The 18,726-nt window shown below is 35.7% G+C and overlaps 1 protein-coding gene across 2 annotated transcripts; it reads right to left on the bottom strand.

Annotated features, from left to right (window-relative positions):
• Positions 1 to 277: 277 nt before the first annotated feature.
• On the bottom strand, positions 278 to 16,896 carry LOC130807955 (GBF-interacting protein 1-like). Of its 2 annotated transcripts, none has more exons than XM_057673366.1 (9): positions 16,603 to 16,896; positions 14,225 to 14,268; positions 13,487 to 13,598; positions 10,283 to 10,415; positions 9,693 to 10,159; positions 8,573 to 8,804; positions 7,875 to 8,160; positions 2,301 to 2,765; positions 278 to 1,082 (listed from the first exon to the last, which is right to left on the bottom strand). In XM_057673366.1, exons 1-9 carry the CDS (start codon positions 16,796 to 16,798, stop codon positions 945 to 947), a joined length of 2,073 nt encoding a protein of 690 aa, XP_057529349.1. In that variant the 5' UTR covers positions 16,799 to 16,896; the 3' UTR covers positions 278 to 944. The 2 variants fall into 2 exon arrangements, with proteins under 2 accessions (XP_057529349.1, XP_057529348.1); XM_057673365.1 differs by having other exon boundaries at positions 278 to 1,020; positions 16,603 to 16,894.
• Positions 16,897 to 18,726: the final 1,830 nt, after the last annotated feature.

Here is an 18,726-nt window from a genome sequence, read left to right as displayed (position 1 = left end):
TATTGTTGTATAGTCTTTTGAGACATTTCAAAAATGACATACATATTTATTCTCATGCGTAGCCTTCGCAAATGAATGCAAACTTGATTATTGCAATGAATTTGAAGTGCTATATACTCCTTCAGTCCGTTTGAGTTTTCTACTGAAAATGATATTTTTCCTCACACGTCACTTTCAAGAGTATACTAACTTTGTTGTTGAAGATAAATTTTGCCTTATAACTTTGGATGTAATGTCTTGGATGCAAAATCTAGTAGAAAATAAGGGTAGGAGAAAAGAATCAAAAGGCAGGAGAATCAATGGTAAATAATATGACATGTTAAGACTGATTTCTTTCTACCAATTACAAACTCTATAACCCACCTTGTTTCAGTTTCAGATTCGCCACAATGTAATATACATAAGGGCATTAGTTTTTCAAATAACCAAAAAATGATTTCACAAGTTCATACTTCAACTTCCTATTAGGCTTCCTTCAACCCAAAAATGAAGAAAAATTTTCCCGATCCGGAAACCAACCTACTCCGAGAATGTTGCATATCCAAGGGGATCGATCCGCAGTAAATCTACTCCCACCTATCTTTACTTTCTAATAGTCTGTTTTCAAATTCATGGCCACATGGTTTCATATTTACACTAGGAACAGGCCAATGTATACTCTCTTCAAAATTTTCATTCTAGTCATGTACCGAGTATTGCTGTGAAGTTTTTAGAACTCTTGCATTTGAACTACATGTCCCTATTGATCTGCTGCTGATGTTGTGGCTGTTGGTAGGAATTTGATGGTGGCCCTATTGATTCCACAGGCCCTGCCGGAGGCTGAGACTGCTGCAACAGTGGAAGACCTGGTGCGGGACCTCCCATTGGTTGCGGAGCGTGATAGATAGCAAAGCCACCATGCCCAGACTGAGGAGTCAAAACGTGTTGTCCGGATGGAGGAAGATTTAAGAAAGAGCTCTGCTGGAAGCTCGCTGTGTCTCGTCCTGATGCTGTAGGAAGCCAAACCGCTGAACTTTCACTCTGTTCATAAAACAATGGCAACCACAATGTAACCAATCGAGCTTTTGCTTCTTTAAACCTAACTGTTCACAATTTTTTTAAATCAAAATAAATAAACAAGTAAGCTCTCGACTCTCACTTAAACATCAAGAACCTTAATTGTACTAGAGACTAGAGCATTGGCATTAGGCACATGTTTCAAGTTTCAACCATGCTACCTAACACAATGTGACTAAATTACTTAACCAAAAGAACATAATAATAGTGAGCATATAAGAAAATAGGGTTCATTCAAGATTTTGCCCAAATACTACATATGGTCCACTTATAAGGGAATCAGAAAGTGGCTATAATATGCATCATTCAGGACTATACTGAGATTTAAAGTTATCGACTCTTCAAAACAAATTTCAATTCTCATATTTCTTTGTGCTGAAGTTCTTTTGGTCTCCCATTGTCCTTTCTTCATCCAAAACTTTCTGGTAAGTACTGCTCAACTATAGAACTATTTAACACTATGTCCCAACTTTAGAAGCATGTTACTATGGAAGGATATTTCTATCTTGTGCAGCAACACTTCATACTAACCAGCACTTCCACAGATTTTTTTTTTCTGCAAAGTACTTTGCCATCGTCATACACACATCCCAATTCCAGACGAACTACTCTTTGAGGCCTGAAGACCAAGCCACTATTCATCTAAAACACCCAACACTAGCCTAGGTAGACAAGCAAAAAGAGGAGAGCTAAAACATAGAGTCCATCAACAAACATAGCAGGAAAAAAGGAGGGGGGAAAGCCAGGAAAAGTTTAGGTATGGTGAACAGGTTGATATAAAAGCCAAAACAAAATCATGAAATCAAAATAAAATTAGGAGAACTACAGGACAGACAAAGAATAATTGACATCAAGAACGAGAACACAGCTATCACACATGTCATTGGGACCAATACATAGACAGCTTTCAGTGATAAAATCCATCAGCAACCACATTCGTGAATACCATTTTTCTTTATCATAAATTATCTTTGTTGTCAATAACTTATCTCTGTTGTCACTTGTCACAGAATCATGACAACAAATTCGAGACCTGCTTAAAAGCATAATTCTTAATTCCCTCAGAAAAAGCATCTGATGCTTCAGATTTCAAAGGATAAACGACACTGATTATTCAAATCCCCTAAAGGGATTCGTACAACATATTTTCCTTTTAATCATTAACCCAAAAATAATCAACCTTGAACAAAGACAGAAAAAACTAATTTCAAAGGAATAGTCAAGAAAAAATAACAAAAACCAACCTGCTGTCCTGGGTATATTTTATTTTCCATCAAAGCAGGTGTCCCAATATCTTCAGCGTTACTAGAACTTCCATAAGCCAGAGAAGCATTCTGATTGAAGCCAGCCTGAGAAATGTTGTAAGCCCCATAACCAGGTGGCACTCCTACAGTTGTTTGGTTTCCGGTATTGGTTCCTGGCTTGAAAGATGGCGGAGAAATTTTTATTCCTGATGCAGCAAGAGGTGAAGGTATATACATACCACCAGTTGGAAGAGGTGGGGGAAATGTAGCATGACCAAAATATTGGTGCATTGTAGGAGGTACATAAAATGGAGAGAAGTAAGGATTATATGGCATATAGTTAGGAGGGTAAGGTTGACGAAAGAGAGGAATGGGCTGAGGAGATACTGTAACAGAACTTGGTCCTGCACCAGTAGACTGTGTCAGAGGAGGGCTGGTTGCTGCGGTAGTCATAGAACTCCCAACCTGAAATTAAAAAAGCCACATAGTGGTCAAAAACTCGTAAGGTCTTAATGTATTTAGGAAAGAGTAAGAACGTCATATATTAAAAAGCACAAGACAAAATACTACAAGCTGTCTATAATGGAATGGATTTGAGGCCATTACAAAGACATTATCCCACATCGGTTGTATGAGCAACTAATGTGGAGTTTATAGAGTAAATGGGCTCTCTCCCCTAATAGGCTAGTCTTTTGGGTGAGTTCTCTAGTTCATTCAATAGCAATGTTATCAGAGCCGACTCGGAGTGCTTGCCTACATAGTGATGGCCTGGGTTACGTCAATCGTGACCAAAAGGGATCTAACTCGGAGCGGTGGCCTGGGTTAAGTCAGTTGTGACCAACAAGGACCTTGAAACTTATGGGGGTTCAAATGTAATGAAAAATAGATTTGAGGCCATCACAAAGTAATGGAACTTTGTCCCACACCTGTGTATGATGTGGTTATACAGCTTACATGAGCTCTCTCACCTATTAGGGTAGTCTTTGTTATGTCCCCTTTGAAGCTAAACACAAAACAAAAAAAAAAGACAATTTTAAAAAGTGACACAAAGACTCTATAAATTTAAGGTTTTGCTCGACACATTATTCCAAAGTCCAACCTAGAAGGGCACTTCATTCACCATATAATACTCAGGTTTCATTCCTCCAATAATCAAAAGGACAAAAATCAAACCCTCCCAATTTCACTCTTAGGTCCATATTGGTTAAGAAGAGAAGTGGGATAAGAAGTTTCAAAGATTTCACTATAAAAGCATCAAGTTACAATATATTTACTAAAAAGGAGCCACCCGGTCATTTCATCGAGCAGATATCACAAACCATTACAATGTCAAATGCAAGAAGTTTCATCTCTAGAACAATGACTTAAATTCCCGTCTACCTGCCCACCACATATTTTTTTATATAAAAAAAAATAAATCGAGGAGACGGGGGAAGATTAGCAAACTTAATTATTTGAATGAGACCGGTTACGGGCATGGTAATTTTGTATTGGAGTTCTCACTTCCATAAAATATAGTCTTAGTATTTCAATAAGAGCTTTTAGTAGGACTCTTTTTACCTCATCCACACACGTCCTTCTTTAAATTTACTATGTGACGAATTATTGAACAATTGGCTATTAATGAGCTTGTTAAAGTTTGACCTTAGTATTAAAAAGCACAGCGCACTGCGGCGCAAAAGCTCCTGAGAGCCTAGGCACAAAGCAAAAGGTGAAGGTGCGAGCTTTTTGTAGGCCAAATAACATTTATTGACCAAAAAGGCTTTAAATTATAAAACATATATAATACTTAAAACATGACATCCATATTATCATAGCAACAAGCTTGAAAACATTCATTATCACTATAGTAAACACTACTTTAGCATATAACTATTATAATGAAAATATGAAGAATACCACAGTTATTTTCTTCTTCATCTGCTTTTTTGCTGTTTTTTGTGGAAGCAAATGTTTCTCAAACTTCATATTCCAGGGAATTTGAATTTCGAGTTACATTTCTTTTTCAAACAAACAAGCTTAAGTTAATTATCCAATCCAACAGGGAAGCGCACAAGGCGTGAAACACATTGAGGTGCATGCCTCTTGTAGTGGGTTTTGCCTCACCTAGCTAAGGCATGTTCGGTCGATCCTGAGCTCGAGGCGCACAAGGTGCAAAACACACGCTTTTTAAAACTAAAAGTTTGACTAGTAGACCTTTGATCAATATTACAAACAAAAACCTTCCAATACAAGTGGAATCAGTGTGTGTAAACTCTTCATGGAAATAAAGCTACAAGTGCAAAGACAACACCTGACCTAAATCCCAAAGTTAAAGGAGGCAGAGGCACAAACAAAATTTTTTTTACCCATTCTAAATTATTAATTTTATAAAATTGTTTGTTAATTATGACTCGTGGCTAGGGATGTGACTTTTGAGCAAGTAACAATTTGCATCTCAGCATATAGAATGTTGAGCAAGAGTCCCATCATGGTAAAATCAATTTCCCTTGACAAAAAAAGACCAAAGCACTCTAAAAAACTCCAAGGTCTAGTTCCAAAAACCTGAAAAGATCCATCTATCAAGGTAAAAGGGACTCGGAAAAACAATGTTACATGAAGGGAAAACCCATGGGGAAATGTGTAAACTTAGAATCCATAATCACTTAAACATAATGGCTAAAGCCCTGGTTAAGTATCTCTTAGTAAACAAGTTTTTAAGGTATGTATTAGCAGAAAACAAAGGTGCATTAATGACTTAATGTGATTATGAAAGGAATTAATATTCACCGAAATTTATTACAGATGCTTGATAAGGCCTGGAAGGATCTTCATTAATAAAATAAATAAAATAACGGGTGAGACTTGGTCAAACACTTGCATTGGAGATAACAAATAAATTTCAATTTCTGGAGAACCGAAAATAACTTGTGGGCGAACCAATTTAAAACTTCCTGATTTAGTTTTTCAGTTAGCTCTCAAGCCAATATATGAAAACACAATACACTCAAAGTTAGATACACTCACACGTGCTTTCAATCAACAAAGATCTTAACCTTTTTCTATAAGCCCAAGGCCCCACTTACAAAATCTCATCTCCTCTCACCTAAAACCCCCAAATATATTGCTTAAAATATATCTAGTTGATCCCTAAGAAAATAACCTCTAAAGCTATGTTACTCAAACTCTTTATTTTTCTTCACGTATCCATGTCCGCTCTTGGATCCTCGAACATTGGTGTGGAACTTAGACGCTTTGTTTTAGACATAACTTCAAATATTTATACGTATCTGACACTTGGACACGTACCAGTATCCAACATCAGTATCTAAAAATTTTTAAGACCAGACCAGACTGGATAGGACTAGACCGTTCTATGGTCTGGTCTACAATTTTTTATTTTTATATTTTTTCTAAATTAATATATATGTTTATGCAAATATTTCGTACCTACTATCACCAAATATAACAATTTATAATCAGTTCATTGCATCAACATCATTCACGTGTATTTAAAACAATAAAAATAACTTATTCTCGAAATATTAAGATGCCAAGCTTTTTATAAAAAAACTGTGGTCAGTTATAGTACGGTTTCCGGTTTGTGGTCTAAAAAAATAAAAAACCGAGAACACACCGAAAACCGTAATTAGTTTTTAAGAAAACAAATTAGACCGTTTAGACCGTAGACAAGACCAGAGACTAAAATTACGGTTTAGTCGGATTTGGTTTGCGCTTTTAGATCATACTTTGTTCAGCCCTACAAGTAACATAGCTCTCAAGCAAACCCTAGCCCTACAAAATCCATCTTCATTAAGTCCCAAGATCCCAATTTCATTGCCACTTAACAAACAGGAAATATTGAGTCTGAATTACAACTTGCAAAAGAATGAGGACTGAGGACTTCAAGATCTCTCTAATATAAGCCCTTTTCAATATCATGTTTTATTTACCGAAAAACCCGATTGCATACGTTAAGTTCCAATATCTTGCAGATTACTTAGGCGCATTACTAGATTATGATCTCAATTGAATCATTTCTCTTCATTTAGGCAAGGGAGAAGATAGGAATTGGTGGCCAAATGGGAAAGGGTTCAATTTGCTACTTATGTGGAGGTGCCACCAATAATCAATTTAAATTACTTCAAGCAACAGACAAAAATTTGTTTTAAGATTACAAGTCAATACTTCAATTGAATTATTTGAATTACAAATGTATATAGTAGTATCTATCTAGACAGCTGGGGTAAACAATATCAAAAAGTTTCTAGATCTTTTAGAGTGGGCCATTAGGGTAACATAAAACCCTTAATATTAATTGAAACAGAGCTCTTTGAGCTAATAGTTGACTAGGGGAGGTCAAAAAGAAATAAACAACTAGACCATCAATCTATACTACAATATTTTAAGGCATTTATGTCCATAGGACTCTTCCATGTAGCACGCTCTACATAAGCTAGGGAATGACAAAGCATCGTCTCGCAAATTGATGCTAATGACTTGGCAATTGACAATGGCTTTCTCATCTTTAAAACACATCAGGACCCGTGAGTTAAAGAGAGGTCATCAATCCTTTAATCCTGAGATTATGCTACGTGTCATGCTTCAACCAACACTCTATAGAGAATATAAATCCCAATGTGAGCAACATAAATATCTCATAACCAATTTTATGCTTCACATAATGTTGTCATGTTTCCGTTATTAAATTTATTTTCTATGCATATTGTATTATGTAGCCAATCATTCCTAAGTCACTCTAGGTTACATTCCATCTTCCGGTTTGCGTTTGACATACAAAAAACCAAATTTTGTTCTGAATTACAATGCTCTTACATTTTTATCTAAACAAATACTTTTCCTCTCTTTCTTCCCTTCTATACACAAAATAACTCACATGTAAATTTGCAAAGCCCAAATGAGAGCACGATTTACATAATAGTAAAATCACTATTACATAATCGCAAGTCATTCATTTTTAGAATTTGCAATTCGTTCCAAAATTGCTCAAAAATAGCACAAAACCGACTATATCTTGCTTTTTTGATTCGCGATTTGTGAGAAGATTAGTGAATCATGTGATAGTGGTTAAAATGTTATGGTACCCTAAATTCGCGAGTCACTCTAGCTTGCATTTTGTGTTCCAGTTTTGTGTCCCCCTACCAAATTGAATTTTGTTCCAAGTAACAATGTTTTTACTGTATCTAAATAAATTTTCTTCCTCTTTCTCGGCTTTTATACGTATATAATGTCTCACTTGTAATTCCTATAGAGCATACAAAAGCAATGCAAGTGATAAATTATTAGTCATTGCATTATAGGAAGGCTAGAGAAGTTGAGAAAATTAAAGTCTTATCTAAAAAAGATGCACAAGATTAACTCCATCCCAATGCTCTAGATGCACATTAAAAGCATTTTCTCCCAAATTTCTTGAAGTGTAGGGCTTGAGTTTTGCCATGACCCAAAAAACTAAAAAAAATAGCAATAACAAAAATATAGAAATACCATAAAGGTGAGAGATAAGACTGGCAACAAATAGCAACCACTTGTGAAACAAAAAGCTAGAAACATGACATAGGCCTTAATAAGACGTACCAGAGAGTTCAAAACATGAGCTTGCGACTCAAATCCTTCAGGTCGCGAAAGCACATTCGCCAACATGGGAGGCATGTATCCAAAGTTGAAGCTTGGAGTTGTTTGAACAACGGGAAATGGAGGGCCTACAGCAGTTAAATTATCTTGTTTCGGCTGATCATCGTTTAAAACCATAATAGACGAAGAATTTGTATCCATGGGTGAATACGTAACAGGTAAAGGCAATGGCAACAGTGAGTTATCTGCATTGTTTGCTTGTGATGTAGTAGATACATCATCTTGATCACTACATATTATGACACAACAGCACAACCTTAGAGCCAGAGAACAAGTCATCCAGTTTACAAGATGCAAAAGAACACATCCACATGTAGAAAGACAAAAGGCATCGCACTCCACACAGATGTGGAAACAAAACTCCAAAAATATGCATCGTAATACCAAAATATTCAATTTCTAGATTCACCATATGACAAATTGTTAGATGGATTTGCAAAATATCTACATTAAATCACTATAGCTTAGCTTTCATCACCTTGACCACTTCAATCCTAACAGTATTTGATCAACTAAGTACCCTTAATGGCTAGCAAGCACTGCTTTTAAGTAATCCAAATAAATTTTGTCATCAAGCTCATAGCATAATAACACATATGTAAACAGTCGTAAAAAAACAGAAGAAAACTGAAGCCACTGACCAAGTAGAAAATTTGCTGACAGTTTCTGCCTGAACTGAATCAGCAGCAGTGTCAGAGATCTCATTGCTTTCATTGTTCACAGAGTTTTCCTTAATCTCAAATCTTGCATCAAGGCTTCCAAAAGTCAATACATTTTTCACTGAATCAGGAACTTGGATATGCTGTGGTATGATGACATGTTGACCATCAGAGAATTTCAAATTATGTAGCTTTGTGGTTGCATCCTTCACACCTGAGATATGTAGAATGAATTATAGAGAGCCTCCTTAATCCAAAAAAATTTAATAATATTGAACAGACCATATTTTTCGTAAGACCTATTTTATATACCAATCAAGGTCAAATTACAACAACAAAAAACATGGGGAAAAAAGGAGCGCACATCATACAAACCATAAATACACATTCTGACATCCATTATAAATCATGGACTTAAATAATTACTTAATGGCCATTCTGTAACAGGCTCTGAACTAATCCCAATTCATCATACACAACTTATATATACATCCTGACATCCATAATACATCATTATGTTACCAGGCATTATAATCCATAATTATTCTGTATATAAGGTTCTAAATTGTATTTCCTCTCTATTATTCACCATAGTCCCACTTTTGTTAAAACTTATTGGGACAAATGTTGCAATTTAAAGAAAATAGAGGAAGTACATCTTAATCAATTATCTACCATTGCTCTACTGCAAACTTGAATTACAATGATAAAATGGATATTTCTCATTTGGCCAGTTCACATCACAATGGTCGCAAAGCATGTCATCACACCCACAAGAAGAGAGTCAAGTATTTTCCACAAACCAAAGCCTCGCGGATAGGGATGGTAATTAAGTTGAGAGGAAGAACTGGAAAATTTTGTGGTAAATTAGCAGTATCTAACTGCAGAGAAACACTGTCTACACCTATTGCAGACATACCAAGGGTCATAGAAAAAATCATGCAAAATGAATAGGATGGGTTCCATGATTGATAAAGTGATAAATTGTTGAGAGAACACAACAATAAAGAAACCAATAGATGACTCCATTTTCATACACAAGAAAAGTCAGTATTAAAAATGCTGTCACCTGAGCAGCAAATACCTACAAATGGATCAATACCTTGACTATTTTCAGCAACAACGCATTCACCTGATACCTTCAGATGTGCCACTTCTACTAGTTCATATGGCTGCTTCTCGCTTGTTGATGAAGATACCTGAGAACTGTCGAAGTCATGTTCGTCCTGGTTTAGATCACCATCACTAACAAATTCAGTGACATCAAGCCCTTCATCAGCAGGTTGAGGAGAAGTCATTACTGAAGACATATGCTGATCACACACTTCTTCTTTGATAGTACCAGCTTTAGAAGCCCGAGAATCACAAGGGAGTACCAGCAGAGGATTAGAAGCAGAGGATGCATTTTCAGCAATTGTCGTCGGCTCTATTGACACAATGTCTGCAGTAGCCCCAACATTTTCCTTTGTTATGTAGGAATAACCCATTTTTGATGAAATAAACCCATCACCGCCACTCAGACTAACACTGGGAAGACCTAGTGGCCCATTTGTAATGATGGATGACAACCTGCAAAGATGGCTATACAAGTTAAAATGGAGAAATTGCTAGATTTATTCACTTCATGGTAGCAAAAACACCCTCAAGTTGTAACAATAAGGTGAATTGTCTGGTAAATTTGAAATTATTTACTTCTCTAGATTACGCGGTTGAACAGATTTTATTTCTTTGGAAACAAGCACGGGAGAGTGCCTGAAACCTTTCTCCCCGGTCTCTTCAACTCCATTTTCCTTACAAAGAGTTGCAGTCCTCCGACGCCCAGTATCTAGTATCAACAAGAAAGAATCAAAGAGACATTAGCATCAAAGTATAGACCATAATGTCAAAAAGAGAAACGTATTCCGAAAAAATCCCCAAAATGCAAGTGTAAGGATTTTGAACAGCATAAACGATACATTTAGATGAAAAACTAGAAATGTTTTATTATTGTTTGTAGGAGCTTTATATCTTAGGATTAGGCTTAGAGATTAATGTTGTGATTAGGAGCTTCTTGACCGCACCCACCACCCCCATGCCAAAAAAATGGTTCAAACAAACTCAATGTCAAACAAAAAGTTGAACAAATTAAATCCAACAAACAAAAAGACTAGTACATTTAACTTCCCTCAAAATAATTATTATTATTTCCAAACGAGTCGAAAGTTTCTCTTGAAACTCCAATAACATAAACCTTCTCCAAGATACAAAACTAGCAAAAAAAAGCATTATTCTTATGTTATGTTGTGGAGTACCACCAAAAATAATATGTTAAGGATGACAATTACAGAATTGATAGCCGACAAAATTACAAAACTTTGAACTTAAAACTTCACTTGTAAACTTGAACAAAAAAAACACAAACAATGGATATACAGAAAAGAATCTTGATATACACCGAAGGTTGCGAAAAATTTTCTTAAGCAATCAATTGACCCAATTTGGTGAGCGGGCTTTCGATTCAAGCTTGCTTAGAGATCTAATGAATGATGTGCAAACATAAGCACTAATTCACTTAATGAAGATGTATTTATGTGGAAGATGGGCGAAAAATCTCGAGTGAAAAGTAGCTAACAGCTCATTAAGTTTTTGAGTTCTTGATATGCAAATAAATATGTTCCTTAACCTCTAAAATAAAAGAAAAGAATCATTATACGCAACTTTCCAAACTCCCTCTACATGGGAGCAATCATGAAGTAGCATCTCATAACTTCCAACTGAAACCCTTACAACAATCCGCACAAAATAAGGATAGACATATCGCCAAGTCCACGTAATTTAGGCATCAAGTTGGTGTTAGTTGGGCACCAACTTCACCTAAGACACGAACTGCACACCAATAAGCACCAACTCGGCGCCTTGAAATTGCCAATCCTACTGCTTTGTTTGTCATTTTTGCACTCATTAGCCGACTTGGCGTTGTAGAGGTCGCGAACTTGACCCCTTGTTCCTCCTCGCTAGTATATTGAGCCAAACTACACACATTGAGCCAAACCTAACTTCATTGATTAACTTAGGAAAATAATCTATAATGCCCTAAATATTACGAGTTCAAGATTAAGTGTACAACATATAGTGCTACTTGAATCAGAATTCAGTATGAGAACAAGAACTTCCTGTGGTCATTTGAGAATAATTAGGTGAGAAATAAATAGAAAAAATTGTTTTATAAACTCCTAATTTTAGGTGCTCCAACTATAAAAGCACTTCAATTGTATGTTTTTATTTAAAAATCTAAACTCTAGGATATCTTATTTTGAAACAATTAACTTATTGATGATTATTATAAGAGGTAAAAACAAATACATGACATTATTTTACTAGTCGATGTATTTTTTCTTTTAAAATTTATTAAAAGTTAGGATTTTTTAAAAATATTTTAAAGTTGAGATTTTTAGATTAAGATACCTCCAAATGTTAGAATTTTTGTATAATATGTCAAAGTTGAGATTTTTAGAATTGAAACGCCCAAAAAAGAAGATTCAAATTTCAGTTTTTCACGTTAAATAATGATTAAAAGATTTTGTTTGTGAAAATTAAAAACCTAAATTAGTAAAATAAAAGTAAAATTAAAATTTAAAAGTGATAAAATTGGACTCATAACAAAAGGTGAATTTTAGAACTTTAAAAAATGAATTGAATAAGTTTATCAAGTTATTTAAATCAATGTAACATAATTAATGAACTAAATCGCTTTTGAATACGTGATTCACTCAAAATCGCCCAAAAACAAACCATACACCACCAACAACATTCCATTACCCAACACCATAAAATGATTTCTACGTAAGTGGGATTTAGGGTTAAATGCACACAACCTTACCTTTATTAGTGATCAAAAATAGATCAAAATCAATCATTAATTCGCTTATTTCGATTCACAAGTAAACTAGCGAATCATGTGACATTTTCTTAAATCAAAGAGAAATTAAAGAAGAGCAAGGGTGGTAAGAAAGGAAAGAATTAATATAAGTTAAAAAGACGAAAAAGGGGCAAATACTATTTATTCAAGTGGCAATCTTTCTTTGTCTACTCTCCTCTTTTATTGCTATTAACCCTAGAATATCGAATAAGCTATTGACTTTGTATTTCTTTCTTTTCCTACTCTCATGTCTATTTTGAGTTTGTGTCCACAACAACGATTGTTATGGCAGAGAGTGAGAGCCAATTGTGTAAGTATTCACTTCTTATATTCATTAAAACTTAGTAATTTTTTTAGAGCCTACTTGTTATATCATGAGAAACTAAACCTAAACCTTGTCCAAAATCTAAAATGAAGTCAAATTTACTTGAACTTCACGCACAACTTAGCAGAGTAATCAAAAGGAAGTCCAAAACCAAAAAAAATTAAAAGATAGGAAGAAGCACATAAGCACGTCACAGTAGTCTCGTATAATACAAATGAAAGTTAACAACCTAAAATTATGGATATTTCAGCCCATGATTACAAACACAAGGATAGCAAAGTGACGTAGAGCACCATTAGTAAAAGCTTATTTTCCACCCTCCCTCTCCTCCTCCCCCGCCCCCAAATTATTAGAAATATATAAAACTCATTATAACTATGTATAACTAACTATAAAATTTGAAGTCAATGTGTGTGAGAATAAAATTGATGGGTGAACTAAAACCAAAATGAACTTATTATAACCGCACGAAATTGAATCGAAACTAAACGTAACAGAGCCTTTGTTTTGTTTGAACGACAATGTTGGGGTTCAAGGAAACCACAAGGCATGTGAACCTATACAAGTGTATCTACGACACATTCCCTTACGTGTGACGGCTGTGACCAAAATCCACTACAAAATAACATGAAGTATGGATTAACCATAGCATAAGATTGGAATCATGATATACCATGAGTAGGTTGTTGATGTTGAGAAAATGGGTTCCCTCGAGCACTCCTAGTCCCTCGCCCTTGATGACCAGGCTTCCACTTAGGCTCTTCACGTAATCTGCTGTTCAAACTCTGCAACGTTATATTTGAATAAATTCTCAAAACTTAAGCCACTCATATAAAAGGATGGTCATATCACATCTAAGACGCAAATGTATACTGTCATTTGCATCAACCAATTAGATAATGCAACAAATCAATTGAAAGGTTCTCATTCTAGTTTTGAAGAGGAATGCTACTTTTGTCTTAGTCGTAGTGAATCCATTTGAAACAAAAAAAAAATTAGGTCCCTTAGGTCTATCAAATTTTCACCACGTTTAACTAAGAGTACGCAACTAGACAATGATTTCCATATACCGTAAATATCATTGCAATCCGCGTTCAGAAGCTCTCAAATTAAATATAAGCTTAGCCAAATCTACACCACGAAAAGACAAGGTGGAGATCAACTGACAAGCATGACAAATTAAATCTCAACTGCCGCACCACAACCAAGTTGCAAAGTTTTTGAGATTACTGCTACCATGATAGCTGCAAACATGGCTTGCGATCAACACCACATCTGAGATTTAAATCCCACTTGAGCAAATTATGATCTTTATATTGTAATTGAAAATATTTTCATTGGCTCCCTTAGAATATTTAGTATTAATAAAAGAAATTCTAAATACAAAAATAGATGGCTTTGTAACAAGTACCTCCTTTCTCTTCTCTCGCTTCCTTTTCACCTCATGAAATGTATCTGCAGAACCAATATATTGTTATTCACTAGTAAATAAGTGTTCAAACCCATTAGATATTTCTAAGGCAGCAAGGAATTCATAGACTAGTACCACATCACACCATGAGCCCTAACAGATGAAAACGCAGGCAGTCATCAATGATTAACCTAAAAGGATTATTGGTCACCTTCAGTCTCTCACAGTAACTATGATGAGAAGATGTGGATTAACTATCATATGTATATGTGCCATCATTTCACAGAACCTAATAACTTAAAGCAAAAGAAAATTTGAACCAGCTCATTGCAAAGTTTAACAGGATAGTCGTTAGTTTCACCCATGTTATTGCATTTTGGTTTCAAAAGCATACTACTGCACATCATACTAAATAATGTTGAAAAGGCAATCCCAGCATCAATAAGCACAGAACTATAAATACAACAGCTCGACCCACAAAACTTTTGTAAAAGTGGAAAGGTCGTGCCCAAAAGTTAAAGAACATATCAGAATCGCATTATGATCAAAATAAAACCAAGTATCAATGGATAAAATACCAAGTAATACATTGAAGCTAAAGACAATACTTATTAACTAAAGGGGCTCCACCCTAGACAAACTATTTTTATTTTCGAAAAAAAGAAGACTAATATAAAGCGAGCTCAAGCTGACATTGGTTTCGCTCCGGTACTTCCTCTTTCTTTGACCTTTATTAGTACAGAAAAATGCAAACATCAAGATATAAATAACTACCAAAAGAAAATTCTAGTCTAGAGCGGAAAAACACAACCATTGTAGACCCTTTAAGATTACAACAACAATGCATTAGCTTTAATCCCAAAAGATTGGGGTTTCAGACCATTTTAGATTACTAGCAAAATTCTGTAACTGTTGTCTACTCAATGCTTCATTCAAATGTAAATAACACAAAAAGGAACTACACATATTTAATGACATTTCCCTTCTCCCCTTTCCACAAAATCGTCAAAATCTAGCCCGGTGTCACATGGTTCGCAGTTCGCATTGATTCCTTGTACGGATTCCGATTTGCGATTCTTTAGTTGATTGATTTATTGTTCTTTCGGTTGGGTTGTTTGATTCAAATTTTAGATTTGTGATTTATTTTTTCGGTTCGTTAGTTATTTTAAAAATCAGATTAATTACAAAATAAAGTCATAAGTATAATTTATAAAATAGAAAAAAAATACTATAAGAATTAAAATATTTTAAAATTTTAATCGTCATCTTAAATCCCTTGTTTAAATCCAATCAAACAAATAAACTTAAAAAAAGTAATGACACATATATCCTTTAAAGTTTAAATCCTTCTAAACAAATAAAAAAACTAATAGTTCACTCTCATTGTAAAAACCCTAAAAACAAATATCAGTACATATGATTCATCTAGAAGACCAGAACATCACCTCCTCTTCATTCATCTTTAACGGCGGCTCCTCTTCATTCATCTTTAATGGTGGCTCCGCTTCATTCATCTTTAATGGCGGCTACTTTTCACTCATTTTTAATGGCGGCTCCTTTTCATTCATCTTTATGGTCGCTTTTACAAGGTGAGTTTCTATCTCCTCTTCCTTTTCTTTTCCTCTTCTCTTATTTTCGTTTTTTATATTCTTTTGTCTTCTACTTCTTATTTTCCCTTTGTTATATTCTTTTGTCTTCTACTTCTGGATCGCCTAGACCACCGATTTGAGTCGCCATTTATGGCCATTGGAGCTGTGAATGTACCCTGGTTGGAGACAATCGAATCCAATGAATATTCGCCGGTAACGTGGGTGAATCATGTGACTGATGTGGCCAATTGATTGAAATTCACCAATGGCATAAGCCTACTTCCCCTTACACAATCTCCTCAATAACAGGCCAATTGGAATAAAATTCATTCTCTTTCCTCCAGTATTGACTTTAACACAATGTCTCATCTATCTTTCTGAATGTTCACATACGAACTTAAGCAAAGCTACACACTACTTCCATTATTTTTCCCCAGTGTCAAGTGACGCCATTTTTGCATAGAATAAAGCATGAGACTGTAAAACCTAGCAAGTCCCAGCTTAAATGTAACAAAACTCAAACCCTACCCATCACGAAAAATGGGGCGAAATTGAGAGGGGATGAGCAACAATACTTCTCAAACAAAACAATTAACAAATGAAACAAAGGAAAGAAAACACTACATAAATCAATGAAAATGCATCAACCCACGAACCAAAAAACAAATATAAAATAAAGAAAAATGAAAACGTGGAATCGTTCTTGAATCAAAGAAAAACCCAATAAAAAATTGAAAAAAGTAAAGCAAGAGAAAAAAAAACTAAAAATAGTGGTAAAAAGTAGCATACCAAGATGAAGAAGTCTCTGAGTGGTTTCATTAGGATCCATGGAACACTCTTTAAGCATTGCATAGATGTCTTCTTCGCTGTGATTACTGGTGATCTCTTTAATGTGCTGGATAGTTTTGCGGACATTGTTGGGGATCTGATTCAGAAACCTAGAGGATGAGGATGAGGAAGAGGAGGCGCCGCTGTTGTGGCTCATTGTTTGCAGCTGAGACAAAGGAGGAGTGAAAGGAGAGAGGAAAGATTTTTAAGAGGGAGAAATTTTAGTATTTGATTTCTTTTGAGAAAACTAATTAAGGAATAGAATAACAAAATTGAAATTCCATAGACAGAAGGGGTTTTTTTTTTTTTGCAACTTTGCAAAATTGAAGGATGATCATACAAAAACATCATAATAAATTTCAAGTAATTAGAAAAAGTAAGAAAAAAAAAAAAGATTATAAGAAATAATTGTGCATTGTTTTCGATTCTTTTCCCATAATATTGCTAAAAAAAATTAATTTTCACTTTGCATTATGTGGGAAAGTATTTCCCACAATACCGTCCACGTGGAAATTTTTTTTTTTTCAGACAAAATCGCCACTTGAAATGGCGGTTTGCCTTAAGCACTAAACCGCCACATGAAGCGGCGGTTTGGTCAAGGCAAACCGCCATCTCATGTGGCGGTTTGGTCCCTAGTAAACCGCCACTTCATGTGGCGGTTTGCTCGTCCTGGAATTTTTTTTTTTCATTTCCCCTAAATAGTCAACACAACCTGCATTAAACTAGTTCAATACTATCTATTCCATAATAATCAATTATGAACCAGCTTGATTTGAAAAAATTAATTCTGAAAATAATGCGAAGATATATTACAATCATGGAAAGTCATACAAGAAGTTCAAATCATATATGAATATACAAATTTTGTTAAACTACAACCCCCGGCCCCTTTTGTTTTGCGCACCGGTGGATGAGGATGGTGTCAACTCGTCAACCTCCGCAATGACATTAAGAGCAAGAGCTCGTCGTTGACTAGCACACTGATATGTGATGATCCTTTGCGAAGGCGATGGATGTGGAGGAGGAGTGGTGATGGAAGACCGACCTCGAGTAGATGAACGCTGGCGACCTCTTGTGGACCGAGAACTGGATCCTTCGGAAGAGCTACCTCGGTGGGCTGAACTCCGTGGAGAAGGAGTGTGGAATGTGTCATCTACCTCGCCAATGACGGGTGGAGTCGGTATGAGGTACTCATAACCCGCCTGACTCAATGCATCGGTCAACGACGCGTTAATGGAGCCTAGGGTCTGAGAACATAGCCGATACCCCACATCAACTGGCGATGTAGAGGCCCCTTGAATCGTGCCATTGCATTGTATGAGCACCGATCGGATGCGCTCAGCCTGTTTGTTATCATTATATTGTTAAAAGAGTCACTTAAAACTATTACTATATGTGATGAGTGTTGAAAGAAGACGTACCAGTAACGTAGATATCGGATGGTAATGTGATCCTAGCTGCGCAAATGTGGTGTTCGTTAGGCGTAATATGGAGATACGCCTGTACCAACTCATGTACATAGCAGAGTTATGACCTGTGAAGTTATCTCCTCGAACCAATCTAGATGCTCGGTCATTCCACGCATCTACATGCGATCTATGTCGTACGAGGTAGTTCTTGTCCCCAGTCCTCTGATCGATCGCATGTAGTTGAGGTTGGGTGTCACAGGCTTGCAGAATAACCTGCTCCAAACCGAATTGACGCATGACACGATCCGGGAGATGTAGCTCGATGATGTCAAAGCAAATAAGTGGACAACGCGATTTCCAAATCTCGTGGCCCGATGTACATATGTGCGGCAGAACGTCCATCTTAGCCGCTGTGTAAGGATGCCATGTCATCTATAATAAAAATCAATATGCTCAGTAATATATACAATTTATTCATAACTAATATAAATAGTAAATGTTAATAACCTGCTCGTCCCGTTGTCGATCAAGTGCGTCACTGTAGTAGACGAGAGTATGTGGGGAGTGGGATCTCGAAAGATATACGCGAAGCCAGCTGCAAACAAATAAACATTGTTTAACATTTTCATGTATCATAAAATAGTCAAATTATGAATTTGAATAGTGAATTGAGTGT

The sequence above is a fragment of the Amaranthus tricolor genome, chromosome 3 (assembly GCF_026212465.1).
Source record: "Amaranthus tricolor cultivar Red isolate AtriRed21 chromosome 3, ASM2621246v1, whole genome shotgun sequence".
Taxonomy (NCBI): domain Eukaryota; kingdom Viridiplantae; phylum Streptophyta; class Magnoliopsida; order Caryophyllales; family Amaranthaceae; genus Amaranthus; species Amaranthus tricolor.
Note: the sequence above shows the minus strand (reverse complement) of the source record. Positions and strands in the feature narration are given on the sequence as shown.